Source organism: Pantherophis guttatus, chromosome 4 (assembly GCF_059756535.1).
Source record: "Pantherophis guttatus breed Tessera chromosome 4, ASM5975653v1, whole genome shotgun sequence".
Classification (NCBI taxonomy): Eukaryota; Metazoa; Chordata; class Lepidosauria; order Squamata; family Colubridae; genus Pantherophis; species Pantherophis guttatus.
Window position 1 is genome coordinate 129,627,009 of NC_142066.1, and position 17,857 is coordinate 129,644,865.

At 38.6% G+C, this 17,857-nt stretch overlaps 1 protein-coding gene across 2 annotated transcripts in view; it reads right to left on the reverse strand.

The window, feature by feature from the left end:
- The window catches only part of LOC117655082 (putative acyl-CoA dehydrogenase 6), a 54,152-nt gene extending 36,557 nt beyond the window's left edge, over window positions 1-17,595 (reverse strand). The window contains exons 1-2 of one of the 2 annotated variants that reach the window (XM_034402149.3): window positions 17,353-17,586; window positions 3,736-3,856 (exon numbers count right to left, since the gene is read on the reverse strand). In XM_034402149.3, the coding sequence (XP_034258040.1) occupies window positions 3,736-3,856; window positions 17,353-17,565 (334 nt within the window). In that variant the 5' untranslated portion in view covers window positions 17,566-17,586. Of the gene's footprint in view, window positions 1-3,735; window positions 3,857-17,352 lie in introns of both variants that reach the window. The other variant, XM_087892780.1, reaches the window with a different exon arrangement.
- Window positions 17,596-17,857: the final 262 nt, after the last annotated feature.

The window sequence follows — 17,857 nt, forward strand, 5'->3', positions numbered from 1 at the left end:
AGAGGAGAGAGAGAGAAGGAAAGAGGAGAAAAAATTAATAAAATAAATAACATAGCAGAATGTAATTTTTTTCTTCCAAGAGTTTAAGTAAATAACACTATACAGCACTAAACCAAAATAAACACCTGAATTCAAGAGCTGGCTGGACTTTTCCAGCTGAGCAAATGGACAATTCCTAAAGAGCATATTAAATTCTGCAGATACATCGTATGCCTACACTTTACCCACAGTGTTGCCTACAATTGAAACTCTGTGTCTTGTGAAGACTGCCTGTGTATTCAAATCTGTGAACCATGAGTCTAAAATTAACTTATGACTTCTTATTGACTTCTGGTACTGAAACCAGAGAAAAACCTGGCTATAGGCAATAGACAATGATATCTGTAAATTGCTTCCCTTGGCTTTCCCTTAGTAAAAACTTTCTCTGCCAATTTACACAGAATAATAAAACTGTGGCCATAAAACAAAACAATATCCAAACACCCTGCTGAATCCAGGAAATGAACTAAAGCTTTCATTTCAGTATTACATAATGTGGGTCAAATCTTTGGGTAAAACCACACCACATCAAACCCAACTCAACCCAACCCTTTATATATCATTTCTGACAAATTCAAGAAAAAATATTTTAAAAGTGTGTATTCCAAGTTATTTGGTTCATAGTGCGTCAGCATTCTAAAGTTTATTTTTAATCCTTACCAGTAAAACATATTCTAAGTACCATGAAAAAATAAAAAGGAAAGAATTTTGAACTGAGAATTAAACTCCTGGGCATCCTGGAAATTTTCAAATTTCTTTGAAATTACTATCTTTCCCACTTTTCTTTTCCTAACAAAAATAATAGGACAGGTTTTGAAGAAGTGAAAATGTGGCAGAAGGTTAATGGATTTTAAATAAGATGTACTTACCGATTTTTTTCGTACCATGAAAAAAAAAACTGGTCACAAGTCTACTTTTTTTTTAAGAGATATCCTTTTGAACAGTCACTAAACAAGTGCTTTAATTTTTGAACTTTGGTTATCTTATGACCAGTTTTCACACTTAGGACCACTGCAGCCACGGTCACATGATCACGTAATCATGTAACCTTTCCAGCTGGCTTCCATCAAGCAGCATCAATGGGGAAAGCCAGATTTGCTAACAACAACTGATTCATTTAACAACTGTGGCAAGTGTTGTAAAATGAGGTGAACCCACTTAACTGCCTCATCAATTTTGAACTCAATTGTAGTCAATCGTAAGCTGAGAACTATTTGTATTTAGTTTCCAAGTTTCTATATTCTAATCCCTATCTATATTAACAGATACATATACTGAATATACTTAATGAAACTTGAGGTGAGTTTTGTTTTCTTGGCCATGGTTCATTTTCCAAGGCTTGACCTAAGTGTTCCTAGTTTTCTTTGACCCCTGATTTGTTTTTTTTTAACGTTAACTGATGTCTATTAAGTGCTGCAGAACCTGAATATAAGAATAAAATGTTGAAATATTCCACTCTGTGAGGAAAACTATAATTGAAAATAAATGCTATACTATAATGGTAACTCAGTAAGATCTGGAATAGCTTCAAAATAAGTTACATAAAACTTGAGCACTTTGCTTCCAAAATGGCAGAAGAAAAGAGACAAAAATACATTATTACTAAGTTTTTATTCCACTTTGTTCTATAATTTAATAACATGCATTCATAAAAATTCTCATTTTTGACTATTCAAAGCAAGATTTGAAGTATGCAATTAATCCTTATTTGATTTTCAAAGATGCTGCATTAATACAGCATTATATATAAGGAATAAGAATATTTATGAAAAAGTCTAAAGTAAAACCTTTTTAAATACTGTAAACCGTCCATGAGAAGAGATTTTAAAAGGAGTAGGGGGTGGGGCAAAAGATTCAAACCTGTAAAAAAAAAATGAACCCAGCCCTCCATCCAAACCATTTCTCTTTAACTTTCTTAAAACTGACTATAAACATATATAAATAAATAAAATTTGAAGACTGCTCCATGTCTTGTTTGCTAACAATTCTCAGTGAATTCCATAACTTCTAAGTGACCAGAATTAGGCTAACCGGCTATCTTTTAGCAGCTATGGCATTCAAAATCTCAACATTATTAGCTATTTTCTGAATTTTAGCCACAATTCCTACTTAAGACAGCAGAAATTCATAGCAGAATATTTGACAATAAGCGAGTATCTAATATAATTGAACAACACAACAGTACATAAAAACTATTAGATCACACATTCAAAGCTTCTTTTAAGGAAACCAAATGCTTAAGAAATCTGGCTTCTACAGTTAAGTAGAAAAAAACAATTTCATGGTGATAACACATCATCTAGTACTTCAAGATCTGCTCAACAATAAAACTACTAACCTTGTTGGACATGTGCAATTAAACCTGTGTATTATTAACCACACCAATTTTTTAGTAGCACAACCAGCTGTATACATTCCTAAGTGGAAGACAGTACTGTACTTGGAACTTAGAACACTTTAAGATTTGAAGAAATTACCTTATTAGACAGACGGCTCCCCAGAACAGCCCAATAATGATTCAATATGCTTTTTGGCTGCAAATACTATTTTTTTTTAAATTTGATTTATATGCCGCCCTTCTCCAAAGACTCAGGGCGGCTTACAATGTGCTCAGCAATAGCCTTCATACTTTTGTATATTTATCCAAAATCAGCTTATTGCCCCCACAAACTGGGTCCTCAATTTACCTACCTTAGAAAGGATGGAAGGCTGAGTCAACCTTGAGCCTGGTGAGATTTGAACTTACAGTAATTGCAGACAGCTGGTGTTAATCACAATGCTATTAGTCTGCTGAGCCACCAGGCCCAGTTTAATATTTTGCTGGTACTATTTTCAGGCTGTAAGGTTGCATATATCTTTAGAACTTTTATTTCTTGCATACTTTGCAAAGGTTTGTAATAGATAGTCCATTGATGGCTAACCTTTATGCCATCGCATGCCAAAAGCGGGGGGAGTGCGGGGGGGGTTGCACATGCGTGTGCCCATACCCATAATTCTATGCCCTCACCCCCGTGCATCTGTGTGCGACCCCTCCACGCTTCCCCCACTTTTGGCACATGATGGCATGGTGGGCCCAGTAGGCCCGTTTTTCGCCCTCTCCAGGCTCCAGAGCCTTTCTAGGAGCCTGGGGAGGGCAAAAACGGTCTTTACCTACCCCCCCAAAGGCCCTCTGGAGGCCAGAAATGGCCTGTTTGCTGACTTCCAGTGGGCCTAGAAGGTCTGAAAATCAGCTGGAGCTGAGCTCGCGTGCCCACCAATATGGCTCCACGTGCCACCTGTGGCACGCGTATCATAGGTTCGCCATCATGGAGATAGTCTTTAATCATTTTAAAAACACACTTCCATAATATAGAACATTGAACAGTGGACGGATAACTGAAGTTAAAAACAAATGCATTTAAATCAGTTAATTAAAACAGCAAGTAGAATTATTTATTAAAGAAGGTTATGAAGAATTATACAGTTTAACAGCTCAAGTAAAATCAAATTCTACTACCATATTCAAAACATATTGCACATAAAACCTGCTTTAGATTTTAGAAAAATTGTATTTGGTGGATTTTGTATTCCAGCCCATTCAAGTTAAAATGCTATAATTAGGATGCATTTAGAAAGACCAGCTTCTAAATGCTTCAGCCAAATATTAAACATGCTTTCTAAATTACAGGCAATTATTAAAGTATGTTCCTTTCTCACCAGTTGGCTTGTCTATTCCAAGAAATCCAGCCTTCCCGAGGGTTTTAAAAACTTGATGTGCTGGAAATTGTCCCTCTTCTTCCCATTTGTCCACAAATGGATTGATTTCTTTGTCAATAATCTGCATTTGGAAAGTATGGGAAGGATGAAAATAGAAAAAGGTTACAGAGTGAAATATGGCAAATATGATTCTAATATAGGCATTAGAATAATTTATTCCATGCTTTCCTAAACAGAAGTTCTCCAGCTCTTCTGGACTATGGTTCCAATCATCTCCAGCCAATATAAGGCAGTCAGAATCTAAAATCATAGGGTGGAATGCTGCTTTAATGCAGTAATGGGTTTACTAATTCCAGTTAGGTTTGATGGACTTAAACTGAGTCAAAACCAGTTTAAACTAGAGTTAGCTGGATGGAAGATTTGGTTGTCAACCCTATTAGGGTATTGTAATGCCAACAACAGTTTAACTATAATGTTTTAATTTTCTGAATTCTTCATTCAAATCTAAATAGATACTTAGTGACATGAAGCTTAAAATTGTTTTAATATTTTATCTTTAAATGATACACAAAATTGTACAAGAAGCAAAAAAAAAAGGAAGCAGTTAATTTTAGAAAATGCTGACACCAAATCAAGAAATAATTTATACCATCAGTTGGTAAAATGTCTATTATCCATGATTTAATCCTGGGTCAAAGTGCTGAGATATTGTGGAGACAAACTAAAAGAAAGTATAATCTCTCCTAGCTGTGTCTATTGTGCTACTTTATCATGCAATTGATTTGGTCTTGTAGGTGAGCAAAAGTGATATCTGTAGGTAAGTCTGTAGGAATTTCATCTCACTAATCAGAATTTAATCATCTCAGTTTGGAGCATAGTATTTGTAACTGCATTTGTATAACTGTGACAATGTAGGGAAAACATTAGTGTTCTAACTGCACAACAATCTCTTTTTCCCAAGTCAAGATTTCAATGGCTATGTTGAGATTGCTCAATAAGCAGTAGCTCAATTTTTCTGTCTGTTTTGAAGGATGCTATCGCCTGATTTGCTCAACTCCTATTCTTCTTAGATGACTAAATCAGTCAGACTGGAACAGGTCCACTCTTGAGAAGTAATTAATGATTACTAAAATGCAGGATGTGTTCCTGCCTGCTTCAAAGAGGAAGTTGTAAAACCACTACTGAAAATAAGGTCCTTCCCGTGATCCAGAGATCTTGCTTAATTATAGGTCAATCACAAATATTCACTGCTGGGTAAGAAAGATCAAGAAAGTAGCGGGTTCACAATTCTAGATACATTTAGATAACTTGATTTTCGGAACCTATTTCAGAGTTTTTCTCTAGGACATGATACCAAAACTGTTTTGTTTGCATGGTTAGATGGCCTATGGCAGATTGGGAAGTAGGATACTGCTAATTTATCTAAACCTCTTGTTAGCTTTTAATACTATTTATTAACTATGGTATTCTTCTGTGCCATCTGCCACAACCCAGCTTTGTGGATATTTCATAGTGCTTTTGGTCCACTCTGTAAACAAACTGATAGCTGACTTCGGGGAAGACATGAAAGGGGCATAATAGGGGAAGGAAGGAAGGAAGGAAGGAAGGAACAAGCTGTTAAGGAGAGATTTAGAGAAAAGATTACACAAAAAGAGTAGGTTAATGCCTGACTTCCTTTTTCCTAAAGTCTAACAACACTGGTTCCATGTCCTGGTTCATTGTAATATGTACTTCCCATCACCGGCAGGCTGTGATATGAAACACAGACAGGAAAATACATAAAGTAATGATCTGAAGACACTGAACAGGAGGTGACTGTGTGTAGAGAGCTGATAAGAATTCAATGTTGGAATCCAATGTTTAGGGACATCTCTAGATAGCTACCACAGCCTTTTCCAAGCTTAACTATGTATCTGTCTCCAGATATATTGGAATTACAACTCTAAAATGTCGAAACAGTAAAGAAAAAGGAAACAAAGAGATAAGATAAACAGTTATACAAATTATAAGAAACCCAAATAATTCTCTTACATCTGCACAAACCACAATTAAATGTTTCCTCCTTTCCCCCAAAATATGGAGTAATTTATTTTAATTTATTTTAATAAATTACTTGAGGTTTTAAAATACATAATCTGAAACTAGTCCCTGGTGTGTGGTCAGATATTAGGCTAGAATTAAAATAGGTTTTTTTTTTTTAAATGGAAACATTTTCGTATAAGTTTAACCTTTTATTTCTTAATAGATGTTATTGATCTTAAACAATATTTATGTTTGCAGTTCAAACCCTGCATTCTCAACAGCAATCTGAAAGGGTTTATTTAAAGACTGCATTATTGGGAATTTTTTATTAAAGAATATCTCAAGTGCTATTCACAACTGAGAATACCACTTTGGCAACTGTATAAGTAAGTGGCCAGTGAATTTTTAGAATTCATTATTTTGTATCATTAAGCGTGTCTGCATGTTTTAGTATATCTATCTGAGAAAAATAAGAGCTCGTTTAAGTTATATTACTAGAGTTCTTCTGTGTCTGGAAAGCCAATTTCTTTTTATGACAAAATAATCTGTGGAAGAAAAATATCAGAGAACATATCCTACTGGAATTCTTTGAGAATAAAAAGCCTTGTAAAAACTAAAATTAAGATCAATGAATGGTAATACAGCAGAGGCAACAATAGAAAATATCTTACCCATTCTTTCATTACTTATACTAATAACCATTTTTAAAAGATATTTTATTAACATTTTCACTTTAAAATATTCTATGTTTTATGAATTCAGGGAATGATCCTAAGTGCAGTTATTGTGTTAATGTTTCTAATAATGAATTCAATAAGCAGCTAAATGGTTAATGTCATGAGTTTATATAACTGACGGTATGAGGGAGCAGGTGAAGTTGATTATAAAATCATCTGTATTAAAGCACTCTATTAAAATTAAGAGGAAAAAAGGTTTTGCTACTGAGAAGCTGAAGAATTTTATATACAGAGAGGCTCCTTCCTTTAAAATCCACTGAAACATTTACATACATAAAATGGTTAAAATAGAGTACTGGGGTAAAATTCTGCAATGGATTATGAAACTCATTGGAGGACACACACACACCCAGACACTACCTAGTTGAGACACCATGCTAAACTAATTGGTTTAATTATGGTTTGCTTAGAATATTTTGCTAAATCATAAATCAGCTTTCAAGCCCATACCCAGAGATGAAGCAATGAGACACAATTTATTTGCTTACACCTAATGGACAGAATCTTGCCAAACTAAAACTATAACTTTTGAATCTACTAGATTTATTCTAAAAAGTCTAGGATGTGGCTACCGTGAACTTCTTTCTCTTCCTCCATTCAGCCTGGACTGCAGTCTCTTAATCTCGGCTTCTTTCTGGGAAATCTCTGAGTTAGCAAAATGCTTTTCTTCTTCTGCTGCTGTAGTGTTCATTTCATCCCAGTTTTGTACAACACCTGTTGGCTTGTATGACATATTAAGGGTCTTCCGTTAAACTAAGGCAGGATTAGGAATTATTCTAGGAAAAAGTTTCAGAAATGTTATGGGGAGAAATGGGTGCATTAAGTAAGTGCAAGGTTTAAGGCAGCCATTTTGTCCTTTAAACCACATCAAAATGTAAAACTCCCAAATGGGGAAGGCCATGGGGGATAAATGTAACCCCCTCCAAACAATACAATTCTTCTTCTGTCATAAAATAGGGTTTGTAATAGATAAATAATGTGTGAGGTCTGAATTAACTCCAAGCTCCAGTTTCCTTGTGAAATTTATAAAGAAAAAAGAAAACTGCAGACCCTTAATCCCAACCTACACATAACCCCTTCCCCTCAAAGAGAGAACATCTAAAACATCAACATAATTAAAAGAGAAATTTTTTCTCAAAAAATCTAAACTGATTTACAAATTATTTTAATTATAATCTATAAGCCTGAGTGGAAAATTATTGAAACTACTTTTGAGGACTAAAATCAGTTTTAATATTTGAAAGTTAAATCAAGTATTAAAAGCTATCAAGAGAAAAGGAGGCCCGAGAGAATTGCATTTCCATTATCCCATTTCCTCCAAAGGTCATCCACCAGCGCAACTAATGAATTTTATGGACTCTATTCTGGCCTGAAATCTATTTCTTCTAGGGCAATGGTCCCCAAACCTTGTGGCTTGGCAGCTGAATGGAGGACGGGCAGTGATGGGATTCAATTTTTTTAACAACCGGTTCTGTGGGCATGGCTTAGTTGGGGCGGTGGCTTGGTGGTCATGTGAGTGGGTGGGCATGGCTAGCTGGTCATGTAACCGGGTGGGCGTGGTTATGTGCATAGGGACTACTCAGAGGGCTGAAAAAAGTCATTTCTCATTGGTCATCACACTTTTGACCGGTCCTTACACTTATGACCATCCTCACATTTATGCCCATTACAGGATTCTTAACAACCGTGTCAGTCATTTCACAACTACTTCTCATAGTGACAAGATAGGGTGCAAAACGTAAAATGTGAGGACAGTCGTAAGTGCAAGGACAGGTCAAAAGTATGAGGACCTGTCAAAAATAACTTTTTCAGCCCTCTGAGTAGTCCATATGCACATAGGGACTACCCAGAGGGCTGAAAAAAGTGATTTCTGACAGCTCCTCGCACTTTTGACTGGACCTCGCATTTATGACCATCCTCACATTTATGCCCGTTGCAGCATTCTTAACAACCGTCTCACTCATTTTACAACTACTTCTCTTCACCACGGTGACAAGTGAGGATGGAAAATGTAAAATGTGAGGACAGTCATAAATGCGAGGACATTTAAGCCTACATTGAGCCAAGGGGAAAAAACTGGAATGTACATAATTTCAGAAAATAAGCATTCCTTGTTTGTTGTACAATTAGTGTAAAGGAAATAAAAGTTTTTACCATAGCTCACAATATGTACTGTTTATTCAATTCAGAGATACAAATGCATTGTGAAAGTACAAAACATTTCTTTTGTACAGTATTATGACCAGTTCTAGTCCAAGGGGTGGGGGACCATTGGCTTTAAAAAAAGCGGTGGTGAAATCTAAAATTTGTTACGGTTCTGTGGGTGCGACTGGGGGGTGTAATGTGTAATGTGACTGGGTGGGCGTGGCCAATTATTATTTTTTTTTACTTTTAAAACCATTTTTTCTACAACCTCTTCAGGCAACTCAGCTGGGTTTGTCAGAGGCTTTTAAAAGAAAAAAAGCTTCTGCCGATCAGGCAACTCAGCTTGGATCGTCACAGGCATTTAAAAGAGCGGTCGGGAGCAGTCCAAGGTGGGCGTTCGGGAACAGAGTGGGAGGCCGCTGCGGGCAAAGTTAGGAAAGCAGGCTGGGCCACGTGGTTGAGGAGCCAAAGAATAACTGTAGCAATGCCTCTGTGTGTCACTAAGGCAAGCTTTGCAACACAGCAAGCGAGGCCAATAAATAGTGGTGGGGCGGGTGAGCCAGCAATTTAACAAACGGTTCGGTGTGCTGCGAGGCCAATAAATTACAAAAAAACATCGAACCGTTTGTTAAATTGCTGGCTCACCCACCCCGCCTCACCACTATTTATTGCCAATAAATAGTGATGGGGAGGGGCGGGCGAGCCAGCAATTTAACAAACGGTTCGTGTGCTGCAAGGTCCGAGGCCAATAAATACTGATGCAGAGGAGCGGGGCAAGGGTCAGAGCAAGCCAGCAATTTAACAAATGGTTCAGCTGAACCACCCAGAACCGGCAGAAATCCCACCACTAGGGATGGGGGTGTAGAAGGGAACCGGACTACAGAAGTGGGAAGTTGGTACACACGTAACTCAATTTGTGCAAGCAGCAAGCCAGCATCGATCTGCATTAGTGGTGGGTTGCCTCCGGTTCTCACCAGTTCTATAGAACCGGTAGGCGGGAGGCTCCGTCCACCGACCCCAATGTCATCAAAACGCTTCTGCGCATGCACAGAGGCGCGTGCGCATGCACGAGCAAAGCGACCGGGCGCGCGCAGCCTTGCTGCAAACCGGTAGTAAAGGTAAGTAGAAAAAAAGAGCCTTGGTGGTGCAGCAGACTAAAGTGCTGTTAAGTAGCACCAGCTGCCTACAATTACTGCAAGTTCAAATCTCACCAGGTTCAAGGTTGACTCAGCCTTCCATCCTTTCGAGGTAGGTAAAATGAGGACCCGGATTGTGGGGGCAATAAGCTGACTTTTTATATATAAAAAAAGAACACTGCTTGGGGGGGGCCGAAAGCCCTACTAAGCAGGTATATACAAAAGTATGAAGGCTATTGCTTAACGCATTGTAAGTTGCCCTGAGTCTCCGGAGAAAGGGCGGCATATAAATCGAACCAATAAATAAAAATAATAAATAAATAAAACCCACTCCTGATCTGCATATGTGCACGGCTTGACTTCTGCAAGTTGAACTGCACATACATGTTCACGCATGCTGTCCAGCTAGTCACAGAAGTCGAGCTGCACATGCACAACGGCCCACCAAACATGTGGCCCGGTAGCAAATAGGCCACGGCCCCAGTAGTGGACCATGGCCCAGGGGTTGGGGACCCGTTTTCTAGGGTGTCTGGAGTTTTAGAACCATGATAAAAATAAAATTGGAGTCAGGTCGCAAATTATTCAAAATAATTGGATTCTGAGCCTTATTGATCAGGGACTACAGCTCAGCATGTGTAGAAGTAATGGAAACACCCATTTTTGCAAAAAAAAAAAAAAACCCATTTATTACTGCTCAGATCCAGCCTCCAACCACCTCCTCAAGGGTAACATTAAGAAACCATGAAAGGCGGGGATCCAAGTGAGAGGGGCAAAGCTGAGGTTATAGATCAGTGATGGTTAAACCTTTCTGCTGTCATGTGCCAAAAGCGGGGGCAGTGCGGGGGGTTGTGTGTGCACGTGCTCACACCCATAATTCAATGCGCCCCGCCCCCCTACATTTTTTTTTTAATTTGATTTATATGCCGCCCTTCTCCGAAGACTCAGGGCGGCTTACAATGTGCTCAGCAATAGCCTTCATCCTTTTGTATATTTATACAAAGTCAGCTTATTGCCCCCACAAACTGGGTCCTCATTTCACCTACCTTAGAAAGGATGGAAGGCTGAGTCAACCTTGAGCCTTGGCGAGATTCGAACCCTGCAGTAATTGCAGGCAGCTGGTCTTAAGCAGCTTAATAACAGGGTGCCTTAAACCCTTGTACTACCAAGGGTAGTATGATGGTATGGTCGGCCCAGTAGGCCTGTTTTTTTGCCCATCCCAGGCTCCAGAGGCTTTCCTGGAGTCTGGGAGGGTAAAAACGGCCTCCCCCCACCGGAAGCCCTCCGGAGGCTGGAAATGGCCTGTTTCCCTACTTCCAGTGAGACCGCAGGCCCTCCAGAGACCGGAAATAGCGCATTTCCTGACTTCCGATAGGCCTGGAAGGCCTGAAAATCAGCTGGCCAATGCACGCTGGAGCTGAGCTAGGGCAACGCTCACGTGCCTACAGATATGGCTCCATGTGCCACCTGTGGCACACGTGCCATAGGTTCGCCATCACGGTTATAGATAATGATAAGGGTTTCATTATTGCTTTATTTCCACAGGAGGAGGTATTTATTTGTTTAGAAAATTGCATGTACATTTTCTGATTCTGGTATTCACAGTGACACGAGTGTTTATTTGCAAGTCAGGTTTGCTGTACCATTTAATTATATTTATTTTTAGATTATTTTTTAAAAATAAATAAACGAAAGCTGGCCGACTCATAAGCAAAGTAGCAGCATCAACTTTTTTTTCACAGGAACATCCTTGGATCCCTCATAGGTTCCCCCCCCCACTTCTTTTTTCTCCCCTAAACTTATGTTTGATGTTACAATAATATAGTTTGTAAAAAATAAATAAATAAACCCGAGTGGTAGAGAACAAACAACCTGGAAATTTAGTGGAGGTGCAGTAGATCAACCTCGCTAGTATGGTTCCTGTAAAGAGGCTTCCTATGATTTCCCATGCCCATCATGATACATACATTAGTGAATGGAAAAGGCTTCCCAATAGCTACTATTTTTCAGAGTGTTCAAATATACATTCAAATTCCATATTTCCCCGAAAATAAGACCTTGTCTTATATTTTTTTGAACCCTGAAATAAGTGCTTGGTCTTACTGCCATGCGCTCAAAAGTCCGATGGGCTTATTATCAAGGGATGTCTTATTTGGGGGAAACATTTCCCCCCATTAAAATTTCAACACTGGCTCAAACATTCACTTGTCCATTCAAGAAACTAAAGATTAAAACAACATTTTTTTCATTTCATTCCTACAATCCTTTGTTAATTGAAATATTTCTATCAATTACTACATACCCTATTTTATTATTTATTGGAATTGTAGAATGAAGAACTGCATGTAGTATTCCTAGCACTAAGATTACAGTGTACAATTACTGTTTTCTGATATTATATGAAAGCAAGGCAGATACATCACTATCTCTATGTTCAGGGGAGATAACAAAAGAGGACAAGCAGTTCTGATTAATTGTAACAAACCTTTGTTACTTTCTCTTGCAAGATATTTTAAAACACCATCCTCCCAAAAATATTGATCATGCAAATATACCGTAATTTAAAACAGAAATGGTTATCTAAAGTTCAGGCATATGTTGGGTGACCTGCATCTGGAACAGTTAAAATAGTTACCTAGTAATTAGCAATAACCTTTCCCAATATTTCCTTTAAAATATTGGGGTTTAAGTGTGGTTTATTGGATAAGCTAAAATAAAACATAAAACAACACACATTATGCCAAAATCAAATAATTTGTACTGATTTACCACAATATGAAAACCCAAAAAGTTTTCTAGAATTGTTTTTTTTTTTCTATTAGGATTAATTCACAGCATCCTCAATTTAAAAGCAGCAACAATCCTGTATGTTATTTACTTAATTTATCCCAACCTATCTTTTGCTAACCACATTCTTAATAATGCCAGTACTGCTTCTATGAATATGCAATAGCAACATCACTTACATAATTGTGTGATATTATTTAAAAAATAGCTGGTTTTTGCATCACTCTCTGACCAAAAAACTAATCCCAAAGTAGCCAGTTGGCTAGGTAATTCAAAATTTTACATTACATAAACAATTTACTGGCCATCTCTATAGCATACATTATCCTTGCCTGCTATTCTGGAATAAAACAAGCAGAATGAAATTCAAAGCTAAGTAAAAATTTTATATTTACAACTTTAACTACCAAATATAATCACTGATATTTAAAACAGGATTTTTTTTTAAAAAAATGCATCTTTTCTTTGTCATCTTAGATATGGTGCAGACATAGTTCTGTTAAATATAATTTAACAGAACTATGTTAAATTATATTAAATATCCTGCTATTCTGAAAGAATTAGTGAACAAAAAATATGATAGAGAAATCCTTAATAAACTAAATCAGTCTGGAATCCTTAATAAATTCACTTTGATTATGTAACATAATGCTCAAATCATTTTTAATAAAAAGAAAGTAACAATCACATCTTATATTCAATCATCAGGGAGTAATAATTGATATATAATAAATTCTTGAACAATAACTATTATATGGTTTGATTTCATTTCTAGTCCAATTTACAACTTCTGCCAGTAGTTCTGCCATCACTTCAACTTTTGGCATGAAGAACACAACCTTCTACATCTTTGGTATTATTTCCAAATGCAACTGTTGCCTTTCTATTCTTGAGTTGTGAAAGCTACATTAGAACAAGGCATTTCTTTTATGAGAGAAGAAGGCTAAACAGCATGTGCAGCAATTTAAGTAAATACACCAAACACAATTACAATTACAACTATGCAGCCTAACTGCAAAATTTTTGTTCACATAAAAATCTTAAGTACATACTGAATTGATCTAATTTTAAAAGAAATGGTTCTTTCCATGTCAATGCAGAAGCTTTTTTCCAGAAATTTCTACTACTAAGAGACAAAACAGATGAGGATAAGAGAATGCTGTGGATGGGAAGGAGAGATGCTAGAGCCGTGATGGCAAACCTATGGCACGCATGCCACAGGTGGCATGCGGAGCCATATTGGTGGGCACACGAGCTCAGTTCCGGCACAGATGCACACGCCGGCCAGCTATTTTTGGGCCTTCTGAGCCCCCTGGAAGTCAGCAAACAAGCTGTTTCCGGCCTCCAGAGGACCTCCAGGGGGGTGGGGAAGACCGTTTTTGCCCTCCTCAGGCTCCAGAGCCTTTCTAGGAGCCTGGGGAGGGCGAAAAATAGGCCTGCCGGGCCCACCATGCTATCACGTGCCAAAAGCGGGGGAAGCAGGGGGGTCGCACACACATGCGCGGGATGGGGCGCATAGAATTATGAGTGTGGGGACGCAAACGTGAGACCCCTCCCGTGCTCCCCTGCTTTTGGCACGCGATGGCAAAAAGGTTAGCCGTCACTGTGCTAGAATGTTTTTTAAAAATATTTGCTTGATCTAACATCTCACATTTGTCACTTATGAAACTTATTCCTCAAAAAAAGAATAAGTTGGACAAAAAGGGGTTTTTTCCCCTCCTAGGGTTTTTTAAATATACATTAAATATTTTAAGATTGTAATCATGTATCTCTTTACATAAGAAAAAGACGCATTTAACTCATTAAAATTACTTCCACATACAGATGCATTACATCGGTGCTTCTCAAACTTCCACATTTTAAACTTGCCAAGTTTGAAAAACATTATATTAAATAACACTACTGTATAGACCAATATTAGCAAACAGAGGGGCTTCTTCACACTTTGGTATTGGATGAATTAATATTGGTTGCATATTAGTATTTTTAATTTTTCTAAAGTTTTAAAGCAGTGGTGAAATCCAAATTTTTTTATTACTGGTTCTGTGGGCGTGGCTTGGTGAGCGTGATGTGGCTTGGTGGGTGTGGTTTGGTGGATGTGGCAGGGAAAGGATACTGCAAAATCCCCATTCCCACCCCACTCTGGGACCAGCCAGAGGTGGTATTTGCCAGTTCTCTGAACTACTCAAAATTTCCACTGCCGACTCTCTGAACTGCTCAAAATTTCTACTGCTGGTTCTCCAGAACCTGTCAGAACCTGCTGGATTTCACCCATTTTAAAGGTTTCCCCTATCTACTAATGACTGATTCAAGGGTTAGGGTTTCTGAACTGAGAGACCCTTCGTTATCTGACAGATGTTTCCATCATTATGTGGCCATCATGAAAATATAGAATGCAGTAACCTTCCCACTGAAGCGATACCTATTTACCTACTCGCATTTGCATGCTTTCAAATGGCTAGGTTGGCAATACTGGGGTGAGTAATGGGAGCTCATCCTATCTTGTGGCAGGTGATAAGACTAGAGTCTTAACCAATGAGCCATTGTGCTGCCCCAATTCTTCTAAAGCAATCTGGTTTTAATTAATAAAAATGTTTCTTAAAGAAACAAACTCAAACTAAATATTTAACATCTATTGGCTTCTTTAAACTGGTGTCACTACCACATCCTGTGTTCCAGTCCCTAAACTCTACCCTTCAGCACTGTCTGCTCCAGGAAGCAGGAGATCAGTTCCAATCCGGGGGCCTCTCTTTAGCAACCCCTGGTCAGAGATGTTGATGAGGGATTCCCAACCCTTAGCCAGGGACTGGCACCGGTCCGTGGCGTGCCAGCAACCAGTCTGCACAAACAAGCAAAGTCCAATCTTCAGGATGCAGGCAGCACATGAAACCACACAGTGGTGAAATCCAATTTTTTTTACTACCAGTTCTGTGGGCGTGGCTTGGTGGGCATGGCAGGGAAAGGATACTGCAAAATATCCATTTCTATCCCACTCCAGGTGAAGGATACTACAAAATCCCCATTCCCTCCCCACTCCTGAGGGAAGGATATTGCAAAATCTCCATTCCCACCCCACTCCAAGAAAAAGGATATTGCAAAATCCCCATTCCCTTCCCACTCCTGGGGGGAGGATATTGCAAAATCTCCATTCCCACCCCATTCCTGGGGCCAACCAGAGGTGGCATTTGCCGGTTCTCCGAACTACTCAAAATTTCCGCTGTCGGTTCTCCAAAACCTGTCAGAACCTGCTGGATTTCATCCCTGAAGCCACACTCTCTCCAGTCCATGGAAAAACTCTCTCCACAGAACCAGTTCCTCGTGTCCAAAAGGTTGAGGGCCACTGACATAGACGGTAGCTAAACAGCAAAGTAAGAAGAACTGAATGAGCAGGAGACAGAGGAGAGACAGGAAGAGCCTGTTATTTCTCTGCTGAGGGCTACAGTGGTGCATATCAGCTTTTGCTAGGCTGATTTTGAATACAGTTTTACCACTTTTAGAAGAGCAACAAAGCCATATGGTATTTAAAAATAACTTGCAAACAGCAAGCAAGTACAGGGAGGAGCAGTTGAAAGATCAAATAGGAAGTAACTCTTCCACTGCAAGAACTATCTGTGGCAAAATAGGAATGGGGAAAGCAAATGTTAGAGTAGAGTAGAGTAGAGTAGAGTAGAGTAGAGTAGAGTAGGGTAGGGTAGGGTAGGGTAGGGTAGGGTAGGGTAGGGTAGGGTAGGGTAGGGTAGGACAGGACAGGACAGGACAGGACAGGACAGGACAGGACAGGACAGAACAGAATAGAATATTGGCCAAATGTGATTGGACACACAAGGAATTTGTCTTGGTGCATATGCTCGCAGTGTACATAAAAGAAAAGATATGTCTATCAAGAATCGTATGGTACCACACTTAATGATAGTCATAGAGTAGAAATAAGCAATCAGGAAACAATATCAATATAAATCATAAGGATACAAGAAACAAAATTACACTCATATAGTCATAAGTGGAAGGAGATGGGTGGTGGGAACGATGAAAAGATTAATAGTAGTGCAGACTTAGTACTTAGTACAGTGTTGAGGAAATTATTTGTTTAGCAGAGTGATGGCATTCAGGAAAAACCTGTTCTTGTGTCTAGTTGTTCTGGTGTGCAGTGCTCTATAGCATCGTTTTGAGGGTAGGAGTTGAAACAGTTTAGTACTTTAATTTGGTTGTGGGAATGAGCCCTTAGAACTAAAAGTAATTTTTGCAAAAGTCTAACAACTATGAAAAAGCACCGACATTTGCCCAAACAATCCAAATTACAAATCTTACAGAGTTAATTTTTTCCCTGCAAATATTTTAAAAGGGGACTCCGAACAGAGATGCTTCACTTAATACTATAAGCAGTATATAATAATGAATAATTGTAACAATCGTATGAAACATTACTAAAACAACTGGGATTCAAATAGCTTTTGCAGTGTCTCAAAAAGAAATTGAAAGTTTCTTGTGAGAGAGGGGGGAATAAAATGAACTACCACACAGTACTATAAATTCCCACTTAGGTGTAGCACTTTTGTCTTTTTAAATCTGAATCTCTCCACCTATATGAAGGAACAATAATAAAACTCCGAATGAGTGAAACGGACGATCTAACTGTGTGATTCCAGAGTTGACAAACTTCAAAACTTTTTCCACCAAAGCGATCTGAGCCTGGACACACCCAACTCCACGATCTGTCCCCTGCCACTTCCCTATAACCAACGAAATGAGTAAGAGTAAAAGCTAGTTTTGCCTTTCACATAATAAACAAGTACCTTTCTCAGAGACGCTCTTAAAGCAAAATGGTCTGCGGTGTATAATAGATGACTTTCGGACGGAGCGTCACTACTATAAGGGCGGTGGCTCGAATTAAGCGAACAACTTTCTGGAAAGCCTGCAATTGAGACGCCAACAAAACGTCGCAGCGGTAGTTTTAACAACTTCGTTAGCTCTTTACCATTAAAAAGAGAGCTCCGAAAGATCGCCATGTTGTTGGGTAATGCACCATCGGCGCATGCGTTCGAAAAGGGCAATTAATAACAGCGGATAATTCTCCGCCTGCAGATGTTTTGTTACTACCAAGGAGTTATACCGAGCTTTGTCTTTAAAATACTCCACAATAGTTTATGTAGAGATATGCAGAACAATCACTGACAGCGGAGAGTTAGCCAATTATATAAGCATCTCTCAGAAAGAAGTAAAATAGGGCACAAGTTTTCGAATTTTCCTGAATGTTTTCCCTGGAAAGATGATAGTTGAGTTCTTAGAATTTTACAGGAA